Below are 19413 nucleotides of genomic sequence, written 5' to 3'. Positions count from 1 at the left end.
ACAACTAAATCAATTGATGATGTAACAATATAATGCAATGCAATCAAACATGTGCACACATGCGGTAAGTTACGACAGATCTCTAGAGAGCATTATTTACCTAATCGTAGCTTAACATTTTTTAATAAAGATGTTAATATCTTTGAATACAAAGTGGATTATGTAGCAATGATTTTACGATGCAGTTGCACATTTATTGCAACTGTTTAGCAATGCAACAACAGAAGAAATGTCTAGGATATCAATAATTTATACTTCTTCCCTTTCCTTGAGAAGAAGATGGAAAGAGAAAGTGGTTCAGATGCTATAAGATCCACTTGACGCCTATTTTCTGGAGCCACATCGCACCGGAAGAGCGGGCATGCTAATCCGGACTCTATCGCCGTTTGTTTCTCATACACGACGACATGACGCGATGATATAACATGATGTGGTTATTAAACATGTGTAAATCAGCTGTAAACCGGTTAAAAAGTTCAGGTCACTTAGACTTGAACTGTCGTACGGCTCACAGGTCATCGCGATGTACGATGGTCACTCATAATTTCAACTCGTAACACAAACTCTGTGAAGTTACAAGTTGAGCCGAGTTCACGGATGGGCTCGCCTTCACACACGTGAAGCAGGCGGAATCAGATATCATCAGAGTATAATCTAATTAACCTGAATACAACCGCTATGTAAATGAGACATTATTATTAGTACCACCATCTGTTTATGATTTAGAGTGTAGTATGACATACTTCACATAACAGCAGTGTTGTAAAAGTTAACATTTTATTTACTTTATTTTATTATACACTTTATTGATTCACTCACGCACACTCACTCATAGCGTACAGGATATTAATCTGTTCAAATTTCTTGGCGGCCAACGATCAGCACACTGCGCAGTGCCCTCCCCCCGCATCCCGATACACCTCGCTACACCAAACATTGTGTTCTGCGCAGTAACTCCCGCGAAGTTAAGAGCGCCTAAGATATTTGAAAACTATAATACCTTTAGAGTGATTTATTTTCTATCATAACGCTTTGGTAAATGAATCAAAGGAAAGGTAAACTTGAAAGAAAGATAAATATCACTTCAAAATTAAATAACCTAGGTACCATGATAAATGCCCGCACAGTTTACTTTGACCGCAACATAAAAATTAGATATAAATGGCAAACACATTTCCCTTTAAACTGTTCTGTAACAACTGTGTAAATAAATACTAACAACGTATTAGAACAACGCGTTTTCCCTTTCAGTTATATTAAAGTTTAGTTTAATTGTGGTCTAATCTACTTAGCAAGCCATACGTATTATGTTGATAGTTCAGACTCAATGAGATCATATACAAGTACGCATTCAGGTTAACGAATCCTCTGGAATGTGTCGAAGATAAAAGTGTTGTGTGCAAATTTCTATTGAATATTAATTTTGTTACAATCGACTTACGATGTTGTTTGTTGCCTTCGTTCAATTATTTTAATATAAATATTATTTGCGATCTAAAAATAAAAATAGAAAAAACTATTTGAAATAATTTTGGTGCCAGTAAGAAGGTAAAATCGATATTATATGAGTAACGTTACATTTATTCAAAAGTTTATTTTGGTTTGTTTATGACGATGACTAGAGAAATGGAAAATTTACAAAATAAAACTGATTATGAGTTAAAAGAAGAATTTATTGACGTAATAAACAAGGAGAACGATAAAATACCTTGGAAATATGTTTTACGACAGGTGAGTTCAAAAACTTATCATCCTACTATAATTACATCCCAAAAATATATTTTTTTATTCTAATGCGTAAGGAGACACGAATAGTCAAGGAACGAAATAAGGACCTGGTATATTCTATAAAAGTAGCAATTGACTATAGTCAAAGGTAAATTAACATTTGTTGTGTTCGCTTGATTGTCACGTAGTATTGGAAATATTTCCAGGTTTTAATATCATCTGGTGTGTGGGCGAACTTCTTCACGCTGGGTCTGTGTTTGGGCGCGCCCACCGTCATAGTACCCCAGCTGCGGCGAAACGCCAACTCTACTGACGTCGTCAGCGATGACATGCTCTCTTGGTTGTGTAAGTATTACGTTGTTGGTTTATTGTTCAAAATTCATTAAGTTATCATCACTAAAGTCTACATAATATTACAGTATATAAGGCTTGTTATTTATTTCTTATGGTATATATTTAACAATTCATATTATTATTTATGTTTGCAGCGTCCTCGTCCAGCTATAGCGGCATGCTACAAGTTGTTATCCTAACCATTCTGCCGAGCTGTTTAGGAAGAAAACACTGTTTCCTCTTAGTATCCATAGTAGCTATGGGTGGATTCGTGCTCCTCTATATTTCTACAACGGTAACTCAAATATTAATAAGTACGATAGTTCACGGTATCCTCAGCGCAAGTCATATTACTATCAGCATCATGATTATTACAGAATACTCTTCGCCACAATACCGTGGAATATTTTTAACAACGAAATCCGCGTCGTTCTTGTGGGGAGTTTGGATATCGAATATCATAGGCACCTTCTTTCACTGGAAGTACATCGCTTTAGTTGGAATTGTTACAACTGCTTACATCTTGGGTACAATATTATTGTGGCCGGAATCTCCTCTTTGGTTAGCGAGCAAAAAGAGGTTTGGAGAATGTGAAACGGCGCACTATTGGCTGAAAGGAGACAGTTCCACGTCAAGGAAAGAATTAAGAGATTTGATAGCCTTTTACAAAGACGATCCAAGATTTAGCCCTGATAAAAGAAATTCCACGAAAAATGAAAACGAGATTATTTGGAAGAAAGGTTTTTACAAACCCTTAATGCTGACAATATTAGTCAATCTGTTGTACAATTCTTTGGGTAAAATGACTTACGCAGTTTATGCTTTTGATATTTTAAACAAAATAACAAAATCAGAATCTACAGCGTACACAGGAATGCTTGTATTAGATGGTGTTACTTTAATAGGCGCTTACATAGGAAGTGCTCTCTCTAAAATAGTAAAAAGACGACCATTCATGTTGATAACCACTGTTGTCGGAATTGTTTTTCTTTATCTTTTATCTTTGTTTATATATCTTGTTCATCTAGATGTTGTAGCTGATAATATTTACGTTTGTCTCGTCCTCTTATCTTTGTACTCGTTAGCAGTAAGCAGTGGTCCATTAATTATGTCTTCTTCATTGATCAGTGAATTTATTCCTGTGACACACAGAAACATATTTACATTGATTATTGGCATGTTTGGGAATTTCTGTTTTGCAACATTCTTAAAAATAACTCCGTATCTTTTTTCTTTATGGGATTTTGCTGGTTTGTTTTTGTTTTATGCAATACTCTCTACAATTTTTACAATTTCACTTTACATTTTCTTACCGGAAACCAAAGACAAAACTTTATTGGAAATTGAAAGATTAATAACTAAAACATAGCGGCTTAGTCGATATTTATTGAAAATAAATTTTTGTATATAAAATGCATTTTATTTTACGCCAATGAAAGTAATAAATTTTATATTATAAATATCATCACATTACTACTCTAAAGGGCTTCCTACAAGAAGGATTACTTTTTTTTTACGTTTTATAAGCCAGCGCTTGACCACGATCCCACCTGGTGAAGTGGAGACTTGGTCGAAAGATGGTACGCGCTAGCTTAGTAAGTGCCTATTCACTCTATTACAAATTCTATTTTGATCAATAATTTTATAGTGCAACTTGCGTACCATTTTTACCATCTCCAGCGACTGATAATGTGAATTGGGCCGCGTGGTAAGAGCCGATCCGCTAGTACCTTCATTAAAAGCCGTTCTTCGTTTGTCTAGCGAGTTTTCCGGAGCAAAAGCAGTAGCTGGAGATTCGTTAGTCTAGTTTTATCAGATAACACATATTAGCGGCACTCCTGAACATCAAGTAGAGATGTTTTTTCATACAAAAGGATTACTATAAACGCGTTAGACAAAAGGCGAATATTTATGAACATGAGTAAGTCTTGTAGTGTGTAAATTACTAATTTCAATGATTACCATTGCAAATAGTTATTTTAACTAGTTTACCTGCTTTAAAGGTAACACTGGGTATGTAGGTCAAATAATTAATTTGTTTGGTTTTATTTTAACTACTTTATAATGTTTAATTAAGATATAAAGAAGTACAAACTTTTTTATCTTTAATACGTGGAGTTCTTATTTCATTAACAACAAAAAGGCCAATCTATGATAAGGAAAAACAATTTGACAAACAGATGATCTTGTGATAGTCACAATAAAGAACACTTGTATAAACGTAATTATTGAAACAAAACGTTACTTTTCTTTAGAATGATAAAAAGTATTTTGCAAATTTTAAGATGAAACATAATTAAAAAAAATTGTACATTAAGAAAAAATAAATAAATATTATTTTGTGAAGAAAAAGATACATAAGGTAAGTACACAATTTTAGTTTACCCAATAACTAAACAATATTTCTATTGCTGGACTTTATAACTATTATACAATTACTTAACATTTTAATAACAGCAATGGATAGCTACTCGTACAAAGAAGTTGTGGAGGAGGAAGCAGATCACAAGAACATTCAAGGAAATAAGATTAATAGGACTTCGTTGCTGCGCCAGGTAACAAAGACTAACACTTTTAAGATTAGTAAAGATATAATTCAACGTTCTTGATATAAAACGATGGCCTAAGCCAACGATAATGTAAATTATTGTGCATTTTCTAGATAATGGTTTGCAGTGCAATTTGGTCCAGTTATTTCTCGTTAGGCCTTTGTCTCGGATCGCCCACAGTAATCATTCCGCAAATCCGGCGAGAGTTTAATTCGACAGATGCAATAAGTCAAGAAATAGCCTCATGGTTATGTGAGGACAATTTTGTAGAAGAATTGTTATTTTTTATATGTTTTCAAATTACTAAAAAAAATTTTGTTTTCAGCTTCAGGAATTGCGTACAGCGGAACAATACAAGTGATTATATTTTCAATTCTGCCAAAATATATGGGACGCAAGTCGTGCTTTCTACTTGCTTCATTTATATCTATGATCGGTTTTGTTGTGTTATATTTCTCAAAAACTGCGACACATCTTATTATTTTTGAATCCATTGAAGGAGTTCTATTCGCCTGTCAAATTACTATCTGCATCATGATCATCACTGAATACTCATCGCCGAGATATCGAGGTATTTTCTTGACTATGAAATCTGCATCATTAATGTGGGGAGTGTGGGTATCCAATGCCATAGGAACTTACTTCCACTGGAGCAACATTGCTGTGGTTGGATGTGTTACGACTGCCTATATTATAATAACTACTTTAAATTGGCCCGAGTCACCTTACTGGCTTGCGACTAGAGGTCGACTGAATGAGTGCAGAGTTGCACATCATTGGCTTAAAGGAAATAGCGAAGAATCTGAGAAAGAACTTCAAAATCTTATCGAGCGGCAAACAGATTTATCTCGCGACGAAGAAAACGATCAAGAAAATTTAAAAACGTTATGTACTGTTATTAAGAGAAATACATTTTACAAACCTATGTTATTATCCATGTTAATTTTAACACTGTATAACTCATTGGGCAAAATGGCTTGTACAGTCTATGCTATAGATATAATTCAACAATTCACAGGCAGTGAGTCCAGAGCTTACACTATAATGTTAGTACTCGACGGAGTAACTATTGTTGGTGTGTATGTGGGCTGTGCTATTTCCAGATATGCTCGAAGGAGATCCTTTCTAATTATTACTTCGGGTTTCGGCATAATGTTTTTATATATACTATCTTTGTTTTTATACTTGGTGTCGAGTGGTATTGTTGAAAATAACGTACATATGTCTTTGTTGCTGTTGTTGTGTTACACAGTTACAGTCAGCGGCGGCCCCATGATAATGAGCACGTCTCTGGTCAGTGAACTAATGCCGCTATCTAATAGAAACATGTTTGCTTTTCTTATCGGAACATTTTCGAATTTCGCTTTTGCAACTTTTATAAAAATAGCTCCTTTCCTCTTTACATCTTATGGTTTTGCAGCAACATTCTTCATTTACGCTTCCACAGCTTTGTGCTGTCTCATATTGATCTTCATTTATTTGCCAGAAACAAAAGACAAAACTCTTCTTGAAATAGAACAATTGCATACAAATAATGAACCGAAGAGCAATAAGCAAAGCGAACTGCGGAAGGAGTAAAATTATTTTTCTGTTTTAGCCAATATTGACATCAAGGTAGCCCAAAATTTGTTTACCAAATATAAGTCGATTGAACATAGAAATGTGTTTGTTTTCTATATGACTAACTAAAGCCCATACGAAATCCTCGGAACTAATATTAAGCTATTATTATACAATTTAACACAAGTATTTTTTCTTTTATATTATAACAAGCAACCTGTTCCAGCTTCGCTTTAGTTATTATAAATACAGGCTATGTAACTCGGCGATAGCGTAGTTTTTGAATTTATTAGTTAAATACAAACATACATATATTAACTTTCATAATATTACTATAGATAATACTTAGACGTTAAAAATAAATTATTACGATAGAGTTAATTGAAACATAAAAACAAGCAAATTAACAAAGATAAACCCGCATTGGTATGCGATGCAATGTTAAATATGTATTTAAAATATTCTTGCTTCAGTAGACTGTTAAAATGTTCTCTGGAGGATTTTAATGTAAATTAATGGAAACATTGAATAATTATGGCATCGGTCGAAAATTATATTTATAAACAAGTTAACACAGATGTGGAAAGAGAAGAAAGTAAGTCTAAGAATGGGGAAAATAAATTAAATTGGATTCTGCTCTTACGCCAAGTAAGTTAAACAAACTTTTTGCAACTATCTCATTTGAAAATTGTAAAGAATTATTACAAGTTATATGTATTAGATATGAAATGCCAGTCCTTACGTTACCTAATAGACATTTTCTCTAATTTAATTAATAAAATTTAAAGTTTATGCAAGTAAAATAAAAATATAGAGCAAAGTTAGAGAGCAAAAACATAAAGGATGGCATTAGGTGAAGTTTTAATAAAGGAAAATTGATTAAAGTTATTTCCTTATCATACTGAAAGTTTTTTTTGGCTTAAAGCTTATATTATTTATTGGCAGATGATGGTTTGCAGTGTAATCTGGTCTGCTTATTTTACGAATGGTCTCTGCATTGGCGCTCCTACTGTTATCATCCCTCAAATTCGTCGCGAAGCAAATTCAACAGATGTTATCACTCAATCCATGGCATCATGGTTATGTATGTTTCGCCCTTTTAAAGTAAATTGCAAACATGTTAGCGGTAGTTTCGCTAAAATAGCAAAGTCACTCTGCCCATAGACTTATAGACATTGGCACTATTTAAAACGGTAGCATATATGTTGCTTACCTTTTTTGGTCAGGGAAGGGGATTTACAGAAAAAAGATACTTCTTCCTATACGTCCTGTCCAACGTGAAATACACATTCCACATTCTCATCTTTGCGGAAAATGAATAGAATTTGGTCTTCGACATTCACACTCATCAGAGGCTTGTCGCCTGTGTGGTCGTAGTATTGCTCATGGCGAAGAGGCCATTCGCAGCCAATTCTTCCGCGGATTCTACCATTGTTAAATAATTCAATGTACTATCGAAGCGTTGGTTACTAACATTTATTAATTTAACTATTTCAGCGTCCACGGTCTCCTACGGTGGAACAGTGCTGGTGATGTTCGTTACGGTTCTACCAAAATGTATGGGACGAAGGGCATCTTTCTCTCTTCTAACAATGGTAGCGCTGATCGGTTTCTTGATATTGTATTTTGCTAAAACGTCAACGCATCTATTTATTGGATTATTTTTTGAAGGAAGTTACTTTGCGAGTCAATTAACGATATCTGTAATGATAATAACAGAATATACTTCACCTCGTTATCGAGGAATATTCCTAACGATGAAATCTGTGTCATTTCTATGGGGTATCTGGATAGCTAACACTATAGGAACGTTTTGGCACTGGAATAATATTGCCCTACTGGGTTGTGCTGCGACATTGTATAATTTGGTAATAATTGCAAGGTGGCCGGAGTCACCGTACTGGCTGGCCAGTAGACAAAGATTCCGTGAGTGCGCGAGCGCTCAGCGCTGGTTGAAAGGTGACAGAGAGGAGTCGAACTGGGAATTGGAAAATTTAATTCATCGGTATACAAATCTGAGAGAAGAAGGAGTAAGGAATAATTTACAAAATTATATAACGAAATATTACGGAGTTTTAAAGTCTAGAAAATTTTATAAGCCGCTTTTACTATCGATGTTAGCTATAACGCTTTATAATTCTTTAGGTAAAATAACGATTACTGTTTATGCAATAGATATTATTAAGAAAATAACCGGCAGTGAATCATCAGCTTACACAGGAATGTTAGTTTTGGACGGGGTCACTATTGTGGGTATGCATATTGGTTGTGCCATATCCAAAATTGCAAGAAGAAGATCATTCTTATTTTTGACATCGGGATTCGGTATTATGTTTTTATATTCATTAGCGTTGTATCTATTCATAGTGGGATATTATGGTATAAAGGAGAACATGTATGTATCGTTATTATTATTAACATGTTACACTTTATCTATAAGCTGTGGGCCTATGATAATGTCGACATCTCTCGTGAGCGAACTCATTCCATTGTCGTTTAGGAATGTATTTGCTTGCGTATTATCTTTCTATGCGACCTTCGTTTTCGCAACTTTTATTAAAATCGGCCCCTTTCTATTTTCCACATGTGGATTATCAGGAGCATGCTTTATCTACGCTTCTTTAGCAATGATTTGTTTGATATTGTTGTATTATTTTTTACCAGAGACAAAGGACAAAACACTTCTTGAGATAGAAAATTTATTTGTTAATTCGGAACGGGAAAACTTTTAGTACTATACAAGCTGTCGCTCGACGACTCCGTCCGCGCATAGTTACTGAAAACCTAATTAGTAGCCTAGTTCTGGAAACACATTTTAACAAACATCCATCCAAACATACAAACTTTCGCATTTAAGTATAATATTAGTAGATTAGTTTTTTTTCTCAGTCAACTTAATAAGGGTAAAGACAATTTATTGGGGAAATCTGATTTAGATTTATCTGCATGCATAAATGTATACACTGTTCTATCCTTTAACCACAAGTTTAAACCATATAAAATATATTTTTTTACAAATAAGTTACTTTTAGAACATTTAAATTAAATTCAGAGCATTATTCAACTTCGACTATACGACCTTTTTGGTGATTTATAATTCTTAATGTATTAAATAAAAAAAACCTGGTATTATCGTGTTAAGACAACAATTTGCACATGTAATGTATTGCATACCGTCTCGCAGGTTTTTAACTGCATGAGCGGCTTCTATTAATAAAATGTTGATAATTTTAATTACAACAATGCAATAGAAGCTGATTAAAAACTATCGCAGGCTGACTTATATTTTTATTTGAACATTTAGAAAACGAAAAATGAAATCGTAGAACATGACTACGATAAAACCTAGAGTTAGATCCTTACCTCGGATGAACTTCAACTTGTAAAACTTCATCGCCGACCTTCAAGTTCTCCGGTATCCTGACAAACTTCAGATATTCACCCACAGGATAGAAATTACAACCTGAAAACAATACAATTATTATTAAACCTAAACGCATTGTGACGAAAGATTTTGTAAATACTTATAGGTAAAAACTTAATACTCTTAATAGTCTAAACTTGACTGGTTAAATCGCAAAACAAGAATGTACATGCCATCCAAAACCGCTCGCAGTTTGCGTATAATTCTATATATCAGTAGGATGTTTCTTCCGCCCGCGGTGAGGACACACTCGCTACGAGCTGGCTTAAAGTTTGAATCTTATTATATCAACTTATATAGGGACAATGTAGCCATTATAATGCAACACCAAAAACTTAAATATCTTCCATGAAGACAATACTGCAATACTCCCATACAAATGAGTCCGGTCCTACAGCTCAATAGAGTCGAATCATTCATTGTTTCTCAATCGGCGATTGTCTCAGCAATACCGCTCTAGCTCTAGCATAGCTCCCATTCTGCTGTCACTGAACTAAAAAATATGTTTGTAATGATAGATTGGCTCATGTTCCCACTGTATATGATACAGGGTGAATTATATTTCATGATATATAGGCTCTTATAGATAAATATTTCCTCTAATAATTATTATATCATGCGTAATAGCGCAATATTATTACATCAATCCTACGTTTAACAGAACAGTAGAGACAGCAGTAGAAGTAAGATATGACTTAATTTACAATAAGTATGTATGTACTTCATATCCTATGTCTATTTTATCGCTAGGCTACGATACAAAGTATCTATAAAACAACATTATAGTCGAGTTAGCAACTTTAAATTAACAAAAAAAAATACCGGTTCTAATCGCCGCGACAAATTGATTTTCAAATATTTGAACAAAAAAGTATTAAAAAGCAGCGTGGAGAATTGACAATATTTGTTGTTTTTGAAAGAGAAATAATCATTGATCAGATCGATGACCAAACTTAATCATTACGTGCCTACTCTACTGTGACAACAAATTATAAGAAAAAAGTGTGGATAATTTTACTGTCAGTGAAATACGCTCAGTTGTGTCTCGTTCTCTTATTAAAATAAGAAAACAAAGAAATAAAAAAAAAACATGTTTTTGTATCACAAAGCACAATTATGTATCATAGAACTATAACCAAAGTTAAAGCGATTTTTTATTTGATTGATTAAATTAGCATCTAGTAATGTATATTAATAAATTGAAGTGTCTGTATAAAAGAATGAAAACCAATTGTAAAATTTTTGTCTATCTGTATGTCTGTCCGCAAGCTCGCGTTTGTTTATTATTATTACCTTTTTTAATTCGGCGCTGACGATTCGCGGCCGACCGCTAGTATTAAAATAAAAATTCATAACCCGTGACAAGTTTGCACAACACTAGCAATGTGCAGCAAAATCTAAAGCATCCGTAATAATTTTATTCGAAGAGCAGTGAAGTTACGGTATTGTAAACAAGAATTTTCTCATCCGATAATCGAAAATTTCGTAACAAATCGGAAGCTAATGGGCCGAGCAATTACGCGAACTTTAAAGACATCTATCGATCTCGATCTTATTTTTAAGAGAAGTACGGTATACAAAATAACCAAGATCTAAACACTAACTATATGTCTTTAACTAAGCTTACCACATTTAACAGTAAATCTAGCCGAGTCTTAAATGATGTCATATTACGTAGATGACGTCGTTTATTCTTCGCCGTGAGATCGTGCACTCATAAAAACGGACTCATCTACAGGCGCTGATGTGAATGCTATGGATACCGTAAGCTATGGGATCGTACCTGAGGCTAATCTAGCGGGACACATCCGTCCTGACAAGACAGAGCTGCGGAAATTATGCGGCATGCGTACTATATTCAAAATAATTGTGATCTAATAGTCACAAACGATTGAGTTTCGTACACAAATAAAATAGATAAACCGCTGGCTTGTTGAATTGCTATTTGCAAAATTCTAGTAAAGCTATTTTGTTTTTTTTAAACAGTTTTTCAAGAAATTCCACATTAGATATTTGCAATGAATAAATTTCTTAATTTCGACAGAACAAAACTGTTATCTTAATCTCACGTTGTACAGTTTCAGTGAAGGTTCTAGATTGGAGAACCACGGAAAAAGATTAAAGAAACAGAAAAGGAATGTACCCTGAGTCTTCCATTTCTTTGATTCCCTAAAGCAATATTCGCTTGTAAACGACAAATTAGGTAATCAAACATAACACGAATGGCCAATCTAACTACTATAAAGTTTATTCAAATTAAAAAGAAAGTGTTTAATTCATGTTACTGAGTACCTTCTGAATCATTTGTTAAAGCTGTGATTAATTATAGGCAGAGTATAAGCGACTAGGTTGTGTTTACGTCACGGGGACCACTTTCTACTAGCGACATCTGTCGGCCTGTTGACGATCGTCACTTTATCACCTGCATGCTACTGCTCTTTACCACTAAGTATACGTAATACGCGGTCAAACAACGTAGTATGTTATGTAACGATGAACGAGCGCTTTAATTTGTGACCTTTTCTTATCAGCACTTTCCATACTCTTTCTTAATTATGGTTTCGATATGAAGCTTTATAAAATAGCGGATTCGAACCCACGCCCATGTTTATGAAACATGCTTTATGTTTGTGTCAATCCAATCGCTTTAATTATAAAGAGTGTTTAATAAAATCATTAATCTTACTAATATTATAAATGCAAATGTTTAGATGGATCGATGGATGTTTGTTAGAAGGTATCTCCAGAACAGATCTTGCTGAATTTCGGCTTTGATGTAGAACATAGTCAGGAAGAACACATTAGCTTCTAATTTTTTTTTTAATTCGACGCGGACGGATTCGCTTGCGTCAGCTACTAATTTTATAAATAAAAGTACCGTTTCTAAATGTTTTATTTATTTAGTTACAGCCATGTCTAGCCCTACATTACCTACGACCGTTAGACCAATCTCGACAGCTATCGATGAGGGGTCTCGTTTTAAATTGTTACTTTGCGTCTATTATTTTGTCGACTTTGAGCTGAAGAGTTCCTGGAAGTTGTAATAGGTTATATAAATATAGAGAACGCCAAGAAAACTTTTCTCTTAACGTGCAACAATGTGCACTTTATACAAAACTGTTTCTACATAGTGTGTAAGTTATTCTTAAAACATTCAGTATCATTATAATTTCCAGAAAATGTTGTATATATTTATCATAAGTCTTGACGTAAATGAGAAATTGAGTAGTGAAATTACACAATACATCTTCTCTTGTTTTATTATGTTTTGCAATACTTTATAGAAGCTACATAAATTAATATCATAGTATAATCAAATTGTTTTATTATGAGATCAAAATAGACGTGAATACTATCAGATTGTGTGCAGTTTACAGCATTCATTTAATATCAGCTGAATAAGAAATATGTCAACGTGTACGAGAAATATTCATCACAGAATCTGTATCTTGTTAAATTAAATGTCAATCGTTTATTAATTATTAATGTGTCGATATATTTTTGTTAATTGTATGCCAAAAATATATTATGCAAGAAACGAAATCGAGTAAAAGTTAAGCGATTTGTATTTTACATTGATGGATCATTGGTTATACAATTTTATATAATTTATGTTAATACCTAAATATTTTGATTGGTTCGCCGGTAATAAATATCGGCTTTTAATTCAAATAGTTTTAAGCATGGTTAACCTATATGTTTCATCAACATTTTAGAAAAAATAGCTGTCGCGCGCGGAATTAAAAAAACTTAATAAGTAACCTATGTGTTTTAGACTTTGTTCTACATCTATGCCAAATTAGAGCGAGATTCATGTTGCCGTTCTAAAGATACCTTCAAACAAAACATGTATTTAAACTTTGGCATTTATGATATTAGTAAGTTAGTAATATTAATTTGAATTTTACTTGTCATACGATTTGTGTAAATGATTTAATAATATAGCGGAGTACATTCCGGAAGACATTTTTCGACTGTACCAGAGCAGAATACACAAAAATATTACAAGAATTCTATCAAATTCTTAGTGAACAATTGTAAACAAATAATTCGATAGATAAATGTTTTGTACTAATGTGCTCCACCTGTTGTACATTAGGTTAATGCAGATTTAATGGTGACTGAACATTTGCATTTAAATATAATTTAATATGTGAACCTTAACCCCCGGCCGGCGCTCGTAACTCGAGTGTAACAAATTATCAATCACGATCAAATCCCAGCCAACATTTGAATTAAACTTTACTCAACACTTATTTGGTCGTATTGTCGGCGACAAGTCAAGGCGAATTTAATATTGTATACATCTGAATAAATATATTTCAATGTTTAGTATTTGTTATTATTGTTTTTACTTTTTTAAATATCTTAGTAGATAAAAAATACATAAAACTCGTTATTTTTTTTATTTTAAAATCATTTTGTACATATTGGTATGTTATCAAAAAAAGAAAGCAGTATTGTCGTGCAGTATTCTATAAAAAAAAAACGTATGTTTATCTCCAAATTATCCGTATTTGTACCCGCATTTAGTTACCATTTCCTGTCACATTTCGTTGCTTTCTAAATTCACTAAAATATTTAATTAATGTCACGAAGAACGCCCGCATTTCAGTTATATAGTTTTAAAAAGCATAACTTTATTTTTATTGCACAGTATTGGTGAGAGTGTGGTCATAATTCTTTATAATATTAAAATGACGTAAGTTCATTGACTTCAGTAACATAATGTTAACGACTTACGCGTGATAATGACCTGTAATTGTAAAGTAGGAAGATATGAAAGTGCGCTTTTGATAAACGTCGAGGTAATACCTGAGATCATCTCACCTCGTCTGATGACTATGCAAATTATGTAATCGCGGTATGAAATAATGCATTCCGACAACGGTCAAATGGCTTGCGACTTTTCCTAAAGTGTGAACATTCATTTATGTAATTCCATTATGAACGTAGTAACGCATTATCTCGACTGTATCTTTTTGCTATAGTTTGGTTTAAGTGGTTTTGTACAGACAGAACAAGAAACAATATTTTACAATCACGATTTTGATGCAGTTCCAATTATTTATAAACTTTTACTAAAAAATTAATTTTTGATTTCGATAATGTCGTAAATGTAATAGGAATTAAATAGTTCTTATAACTTAATTTTTTTATATAATATTATTTTGTTTTCAATTCTACTAAGTTTTTTTTTTAATTAAAGAAAATATTTTAATCACATGACTAACACACGGACTGACATAACTTTTTGATCCATATTGTAGTCATCTAATGATTTTGCTGCGATAAGAATGTCAAAACGATATCGTACAGTTGTTTTTCTACAAATTACACGCTGTACCTAAGACATGGACTAGATCGGAATGCGCAGTGGTACGCGTTAAAGCTCAATCTGTAATATCTTTTTGTATCGGACACAATCAGGCGGAACTATCGCTTCCCACCGCGAGATGGCGCGGGGAGCGCGGGGAGCGCGGGGAGCGCGGGCGCGGCACACCACACGTCAATTCTCAACCACAGTTTCCCGCCTTTTTGTCGATGTCAATGACCTAGCCTAGCATAGCGGTCTAGGCTTGTAAAGATTGTTAGCATCAAGAAACTGTTCTTAATTAGGTCTACGCGAATAGATTTTTAGATTTATGACTTGATTATTTATTAGGTGATAAACTTTAACTAGCAAACAACATTAAATTTAAGTTGTTTTTATAAGAGAATTGATAGAAATAATAAAGTTAATAGCAATTTAGTTTTACTGTTTCAAACGGTCAGATAAAGGCATACAAAATATAACCGTCAAAGTATTAACTGAAATTTCGATTCAATGTCTCCTTTATACGTCGTACAGGTAACTTGACTCACCAACTCTCACTTACCATACATATAACATTCCAAATGTAACTGATCTACGGCGCTTTCTGTGTATTAGAACCTAGGTCATGAGCGGAGGTACCTTTGCAACGTGATAGGCATGCGGGGGGCGGAGAGAGGGGCACGGGGGGCGGCGAGCAACGCCAGCGAAAGTGGTGTGTCAAGCATGGCCAAGCTGGGATTACACACAGGGTTGCCAACTTTCAATTAAGATTGATCAGAGCACTAGCGACTTTAGCGTTGAGTTCTTGTGTCCTTGACGCGGACAGAAAAACGAAGAGATGACAACCCTAACTACAACTGGTTATGGATTAGCAAGTATTGATACTTGAAAACATTTACTTCCAATTAAACTCTCAAGTTGATTGGCAATCTTTAATTTTTATTTCGATAATTTATTGCTATGTTTCTTGTATTTAATTATTAACAAAATAAATGTTTGTATTATATCGTGTTTGATCTGGCATTTAAAAAAAAATTATAGTTTATACCGTTACAACGAGATATATTTTATTTACATTTTTTGTGAAATTTTATCCTTAAGTTATAGTAATAAATAGTGATTTATTGAAACAAATACTTTTGCTAAGATAATTATTTTATTCTAGTATTTTTTGACGCGTATTTTTCATAAAATATTAGTACTATTTGACATACATTGATTTTCCATAGTTAAGAAACTTTGGTCGTTCATTACAACAAGTTTTACAGGAAAGCTATTGACGCCCTTTCCGGTTGTGCCATCGCTTATGTCACATGGTACTATAATTGGCCAAAAATCACTCGTAATGTTTCTAATTGAAAGAAATCTTAAAACTAAAATAACTTACTAATGTATAAAAATTAAGCTGTAATGTTTTATTCCGTAATTTAGGTACAGCAGTTCAGCCGAATTCATTATTTACTTGCTGGGATTTCTTCGACTTCTTTTAATATTGTTTTTCTCAAAAAGTATATAACACAAAGACCTCAATCAATTCCATAAGTATTGTTCCAAATGCTAAGTAAGGCATCCCACGATCGACTTTACATAACAAGAAATATATACCATCAGTAACATCTTTATTACAGTCCAATAAAGTTGTAAATAGCATATCATAGTTGTAAAGCTAAGTATGTTTGGCACACGTACTGGATGTGAGCAACGCAGCAGTTCTCTAGTGTTAATTGAATGTCTCAGTGCAGAGAAACCCATGGGAGTTGTCAGTTATCTTACATGGTAACTCAGTGTAAGGTCACGCCATCAGGCAGTTAGTCTTAATACTGCGAATGTCACGTGTGTTCTAGAAAGTTTATGTATAAGTATGCTAGATAGGAGTTAATTCGTGTAATTGAAGCTCAAGTTTTACTCTGGTTGTTACTAATTGTAAAAGTTCTGCAATAATTTGTCATTTATGGCGTTGTTTTTAAAAGCGCTAACAGCTTAATGGTTAAGACTTGGGATATCCAATTACGTGGTCGAAGCTTGATTAAGAACTATTGAAATATAAGCTCCAAATAGATTATTTTTGTACCAAACAAAATCGCCATAAGTTATTTGTAAAGTAGTAAAATTTCCTTTTCAAATGAATTCATAACTCCTTGTAATCCGTCGTCTACATGTCAGAAAGTGACATCTTTTGTATGTTAATCGATGCGATTATGACAATAACGGACAGGAAGTCAAGTAACATCTTTAGTTCGGAAACAATGGAAGAGAAAACTGACCAAATACTACGACGTCATGTCTTGTATTATGTTAATATAAGAGCAATATTGATTCCAGGACACGAGGCATGCAACACGACTAAGCTTAGAGCGTAGCTATCGACTATATTCCCATCTTTCTCATTCACTATTAAAATACATACGACATTAACACGATTCTATACTGGTACAAAATTTACGTGACATTATTAACTACGAGTACATGACTTTCTTTTTAAATGTTCTCCATACATATAGTGCTTTAATTAATAATTAGTTATGTTCAGATGAATGTCGTTTGTTATGACTAGAGGTTAAAGGTTGATATTCAATTAGTAGAAAATAAACAGAGAAAGTTTAAATTTAAACAATAAATTTGAGTAGGTTCGATCCTTATGGTTTCCATAATAATTATTCATTGAAATTTTGAATCTTTTTTCCAACGGTTTATAGCGCGTTTACCCGTTAATAAAATAACTGTAGTAAGAAACATCTTCTCAAGAAAAATTAAAAGTGGGTTAACTACGTTTTTGGGGGAACCGTTCCGTATCGCTTCTGAGAACACCATGAATATGATGTTTAAATAACCACAGACAAGCAAGTAATTTGAATAAAATAAAAGTGTGCATAAAAGTTTGTAATAATACTAACGGCGGTAGTGAACCACCAATGGATTTCCATTTAGAATTTCCATAGATGTCATGAAGATATCCTCACCGAGGGGTTCGGGCTTACTCTAGTTAGTCAATTTTCCTGATTCAATGGGAGTCTGTTTTTACACAAATGTTTGAATATCCTCTCAAATATATGTAGTTCTATACATGTTTATTTGTTATAGGAAGGTAAGATTTGTACATTCCATTAAACACATTGTAACAGAGTTATTAAATAATTGTAGTACCGTGATATTCAAACCTAACTGGCAATTAACATAACTTTCCTCGTCAGTCACAGTTCAGTTAAATACCATACCGCGCACTTGACGTACGGGATTGAGCTCGTGAGATGCGCTCCACATATTTCTCAACTGTGTCGCACGATAAAAGTAATTTGAAGTATGTGCTCTTGGTCATGGTGAATTTGTACCATCAATTTTAAATTCCGACATTTCTTACAACCGTTTCTTATTATTTTAAAAGATATTGTAGTAAAGTTGTGAAATTGTCTTGCATTAGACGTAAAGCAGAGTTTTAAAAACATAAAAATGTTGTTAAAGCCAATGTTTGCGTCATCCGCAGTTAATGCTTAACTTAGCTATCAACTGCTAAGTGAAGGTCTATAAATATACAGCACCATTGCGGTAATCCGCGCAGTTGTAATAACATATAATCAAGTTGAAACAAAGACTAACTTAGATGATTATCATAAGTTATTTACATTTCTCTCCCGATGTCGAAGTCGCAATAACATAGGAACTAAAACTAATAGTTTAATATTGCAATTTAGTGGATTTGAATTTGTGATTACGGTTTCTTGTTATTCAAATTATTACGTAAAAAAAAGAAACTTTGAATTAAATTGGTTACCGAAGCCTTAGCTTGTAGCTTGTGTTAGCTTGTATAGGAAGATATTGAAATATTGATATTGCAAGGCTGTCATTTTCCTTAGATAATGTTGTTACATTGAATGGTTTAAATGAATATCGTTACGCTCCGGTGAAAGTTTTGAAAGCGCGTAATGTTATGAACTCTTGACCATAATTACAATTAAATTACTTGTAAACAACCCGCGTCGCGCATTTAACAGTTTAATGAATGCCTAATATTTAGTAAATGTGACAATTACATCGTATCATATGTAAGGATCATTACTTGTCAATGTAAATGATCGACCGTTGAGTTTGTAATCAAATGATATTTGTCAAGAAACCGCAGATAACAAAGAAAGTAATTTCGGAACGGTTTAAAATCAGCGACGCGAGAAATTTGTAAAACCAAGTGAAGAAAGTGTATCAAAAATCATGTTCGCTCTTTTCTACAGATTTTTCGCGTTATTATTAATAAGATTAATATTTAATGTAAACATTGTATTGCCATATTGAAACTGCATAATTTCCGTTATCTTATATATTTTTTTGGTGTTATAATTTGTAATAAAATATTTTTTCATTTAAACATATGTAATTATCGACAGTAGTTAATTAAAAACAATTAAAATTACATACCACTGGTGTGCCTCGTCGCAGTCGTCAGTAGCAACAACACCAACACTTTGACCACCGCCATCTTCACCTCAGGTCAGCTGCCGACACACGCATAC

The 19413-nt window shown here is 33.4% G+C and overlaps 2 protein-coding genes and 1 long non-coding RNA gene across 4 annotated transcripts in view; 2 read left to right on the top strand and 1 right to left on the bottom strand.

Moving 5' to 3' along the window:
• Positions 1-19413, bottom strand: part of LOC106115207 (cadherin-89D-like) — a 26866-nt gene extending 7453 nt beyond the window's left edge. Inside the window, exons 1-2 of the mRNA XM_013308525.1 lie at positions 19319-19413; positions 9534-9633 (exon numbers count right to left, since the gene is read on the bottom strand). Coding sequence (XP_013163979.1) covers positions 9534-9633; positions 19319-19379 — 161 coding nt within the window. The 5' untranslated portion in view covers positions 19380-19413. The remainder of the gene's footprint in view (positions 1-9533; positions 9634-19318) is intronic.
• Positions 4382-6278, top strand: LOC106115317 (facilitated trehalose transporter Tret1-2 homolog). 2 transcript variants are annotated; one of them, XM_013308681.1, is made up of 4 exons: positions 4382-4423; positions 4519-4616; positions 4724-4862; positions 4936-6278. In XM_013308681.1, the coding sequence occupies exons 2-4, from the start codon at positions 4521-4523 to the stop codon at positions 6186-6188; spliced, it is 1488 nt and encodes a 495-aa protein (XP_013164135.1). In that variant the 5' UTR covers positions 4382-4423; positions 4519-4520; the 3' UTR covers positions 6189-6278. The 2 variants fall into 2 exon arrangements, with proteins under 2 accessions (XP_013164135.1, XP_013164136.1); XM_013308682.1 differs by lacking the exons at positions 4382-4423; positions 4724-4862 and having other exon boundaries at positions 4530-4616.
• Positions 6787-7807, top strand: LOC106115318 (uncharacterized). Its single transcript, XR_001227751.1, has 3 exons — positions 6787-6818; positions 7116-7254; positions 7668-7807. It is a non-coding gene; the product is annotated as an uncharacterized LOC106115318 (long non-coding RNA).

Source organism: Papilio xuthus, unplaced genomic scaffold (genome assembly GCF_000836235.2).
Source record: "Papilio xuthus unplaced genomic scaffold, Pxut_1.1 DF827870.1, whole genome shotgun sequence".
NCBI classification, from domain to species: Eukaryota; Metazoa; Arthropoda; class Insecta; order Lepidoptera; family Papilionidae; genus Papilio; species Papilio xuthus.
The sequence above is the reverse complement of the archived record's forward strand: the minus strand, read 5'-3'. Positions and strand labels throughout refer to the sequence as shown.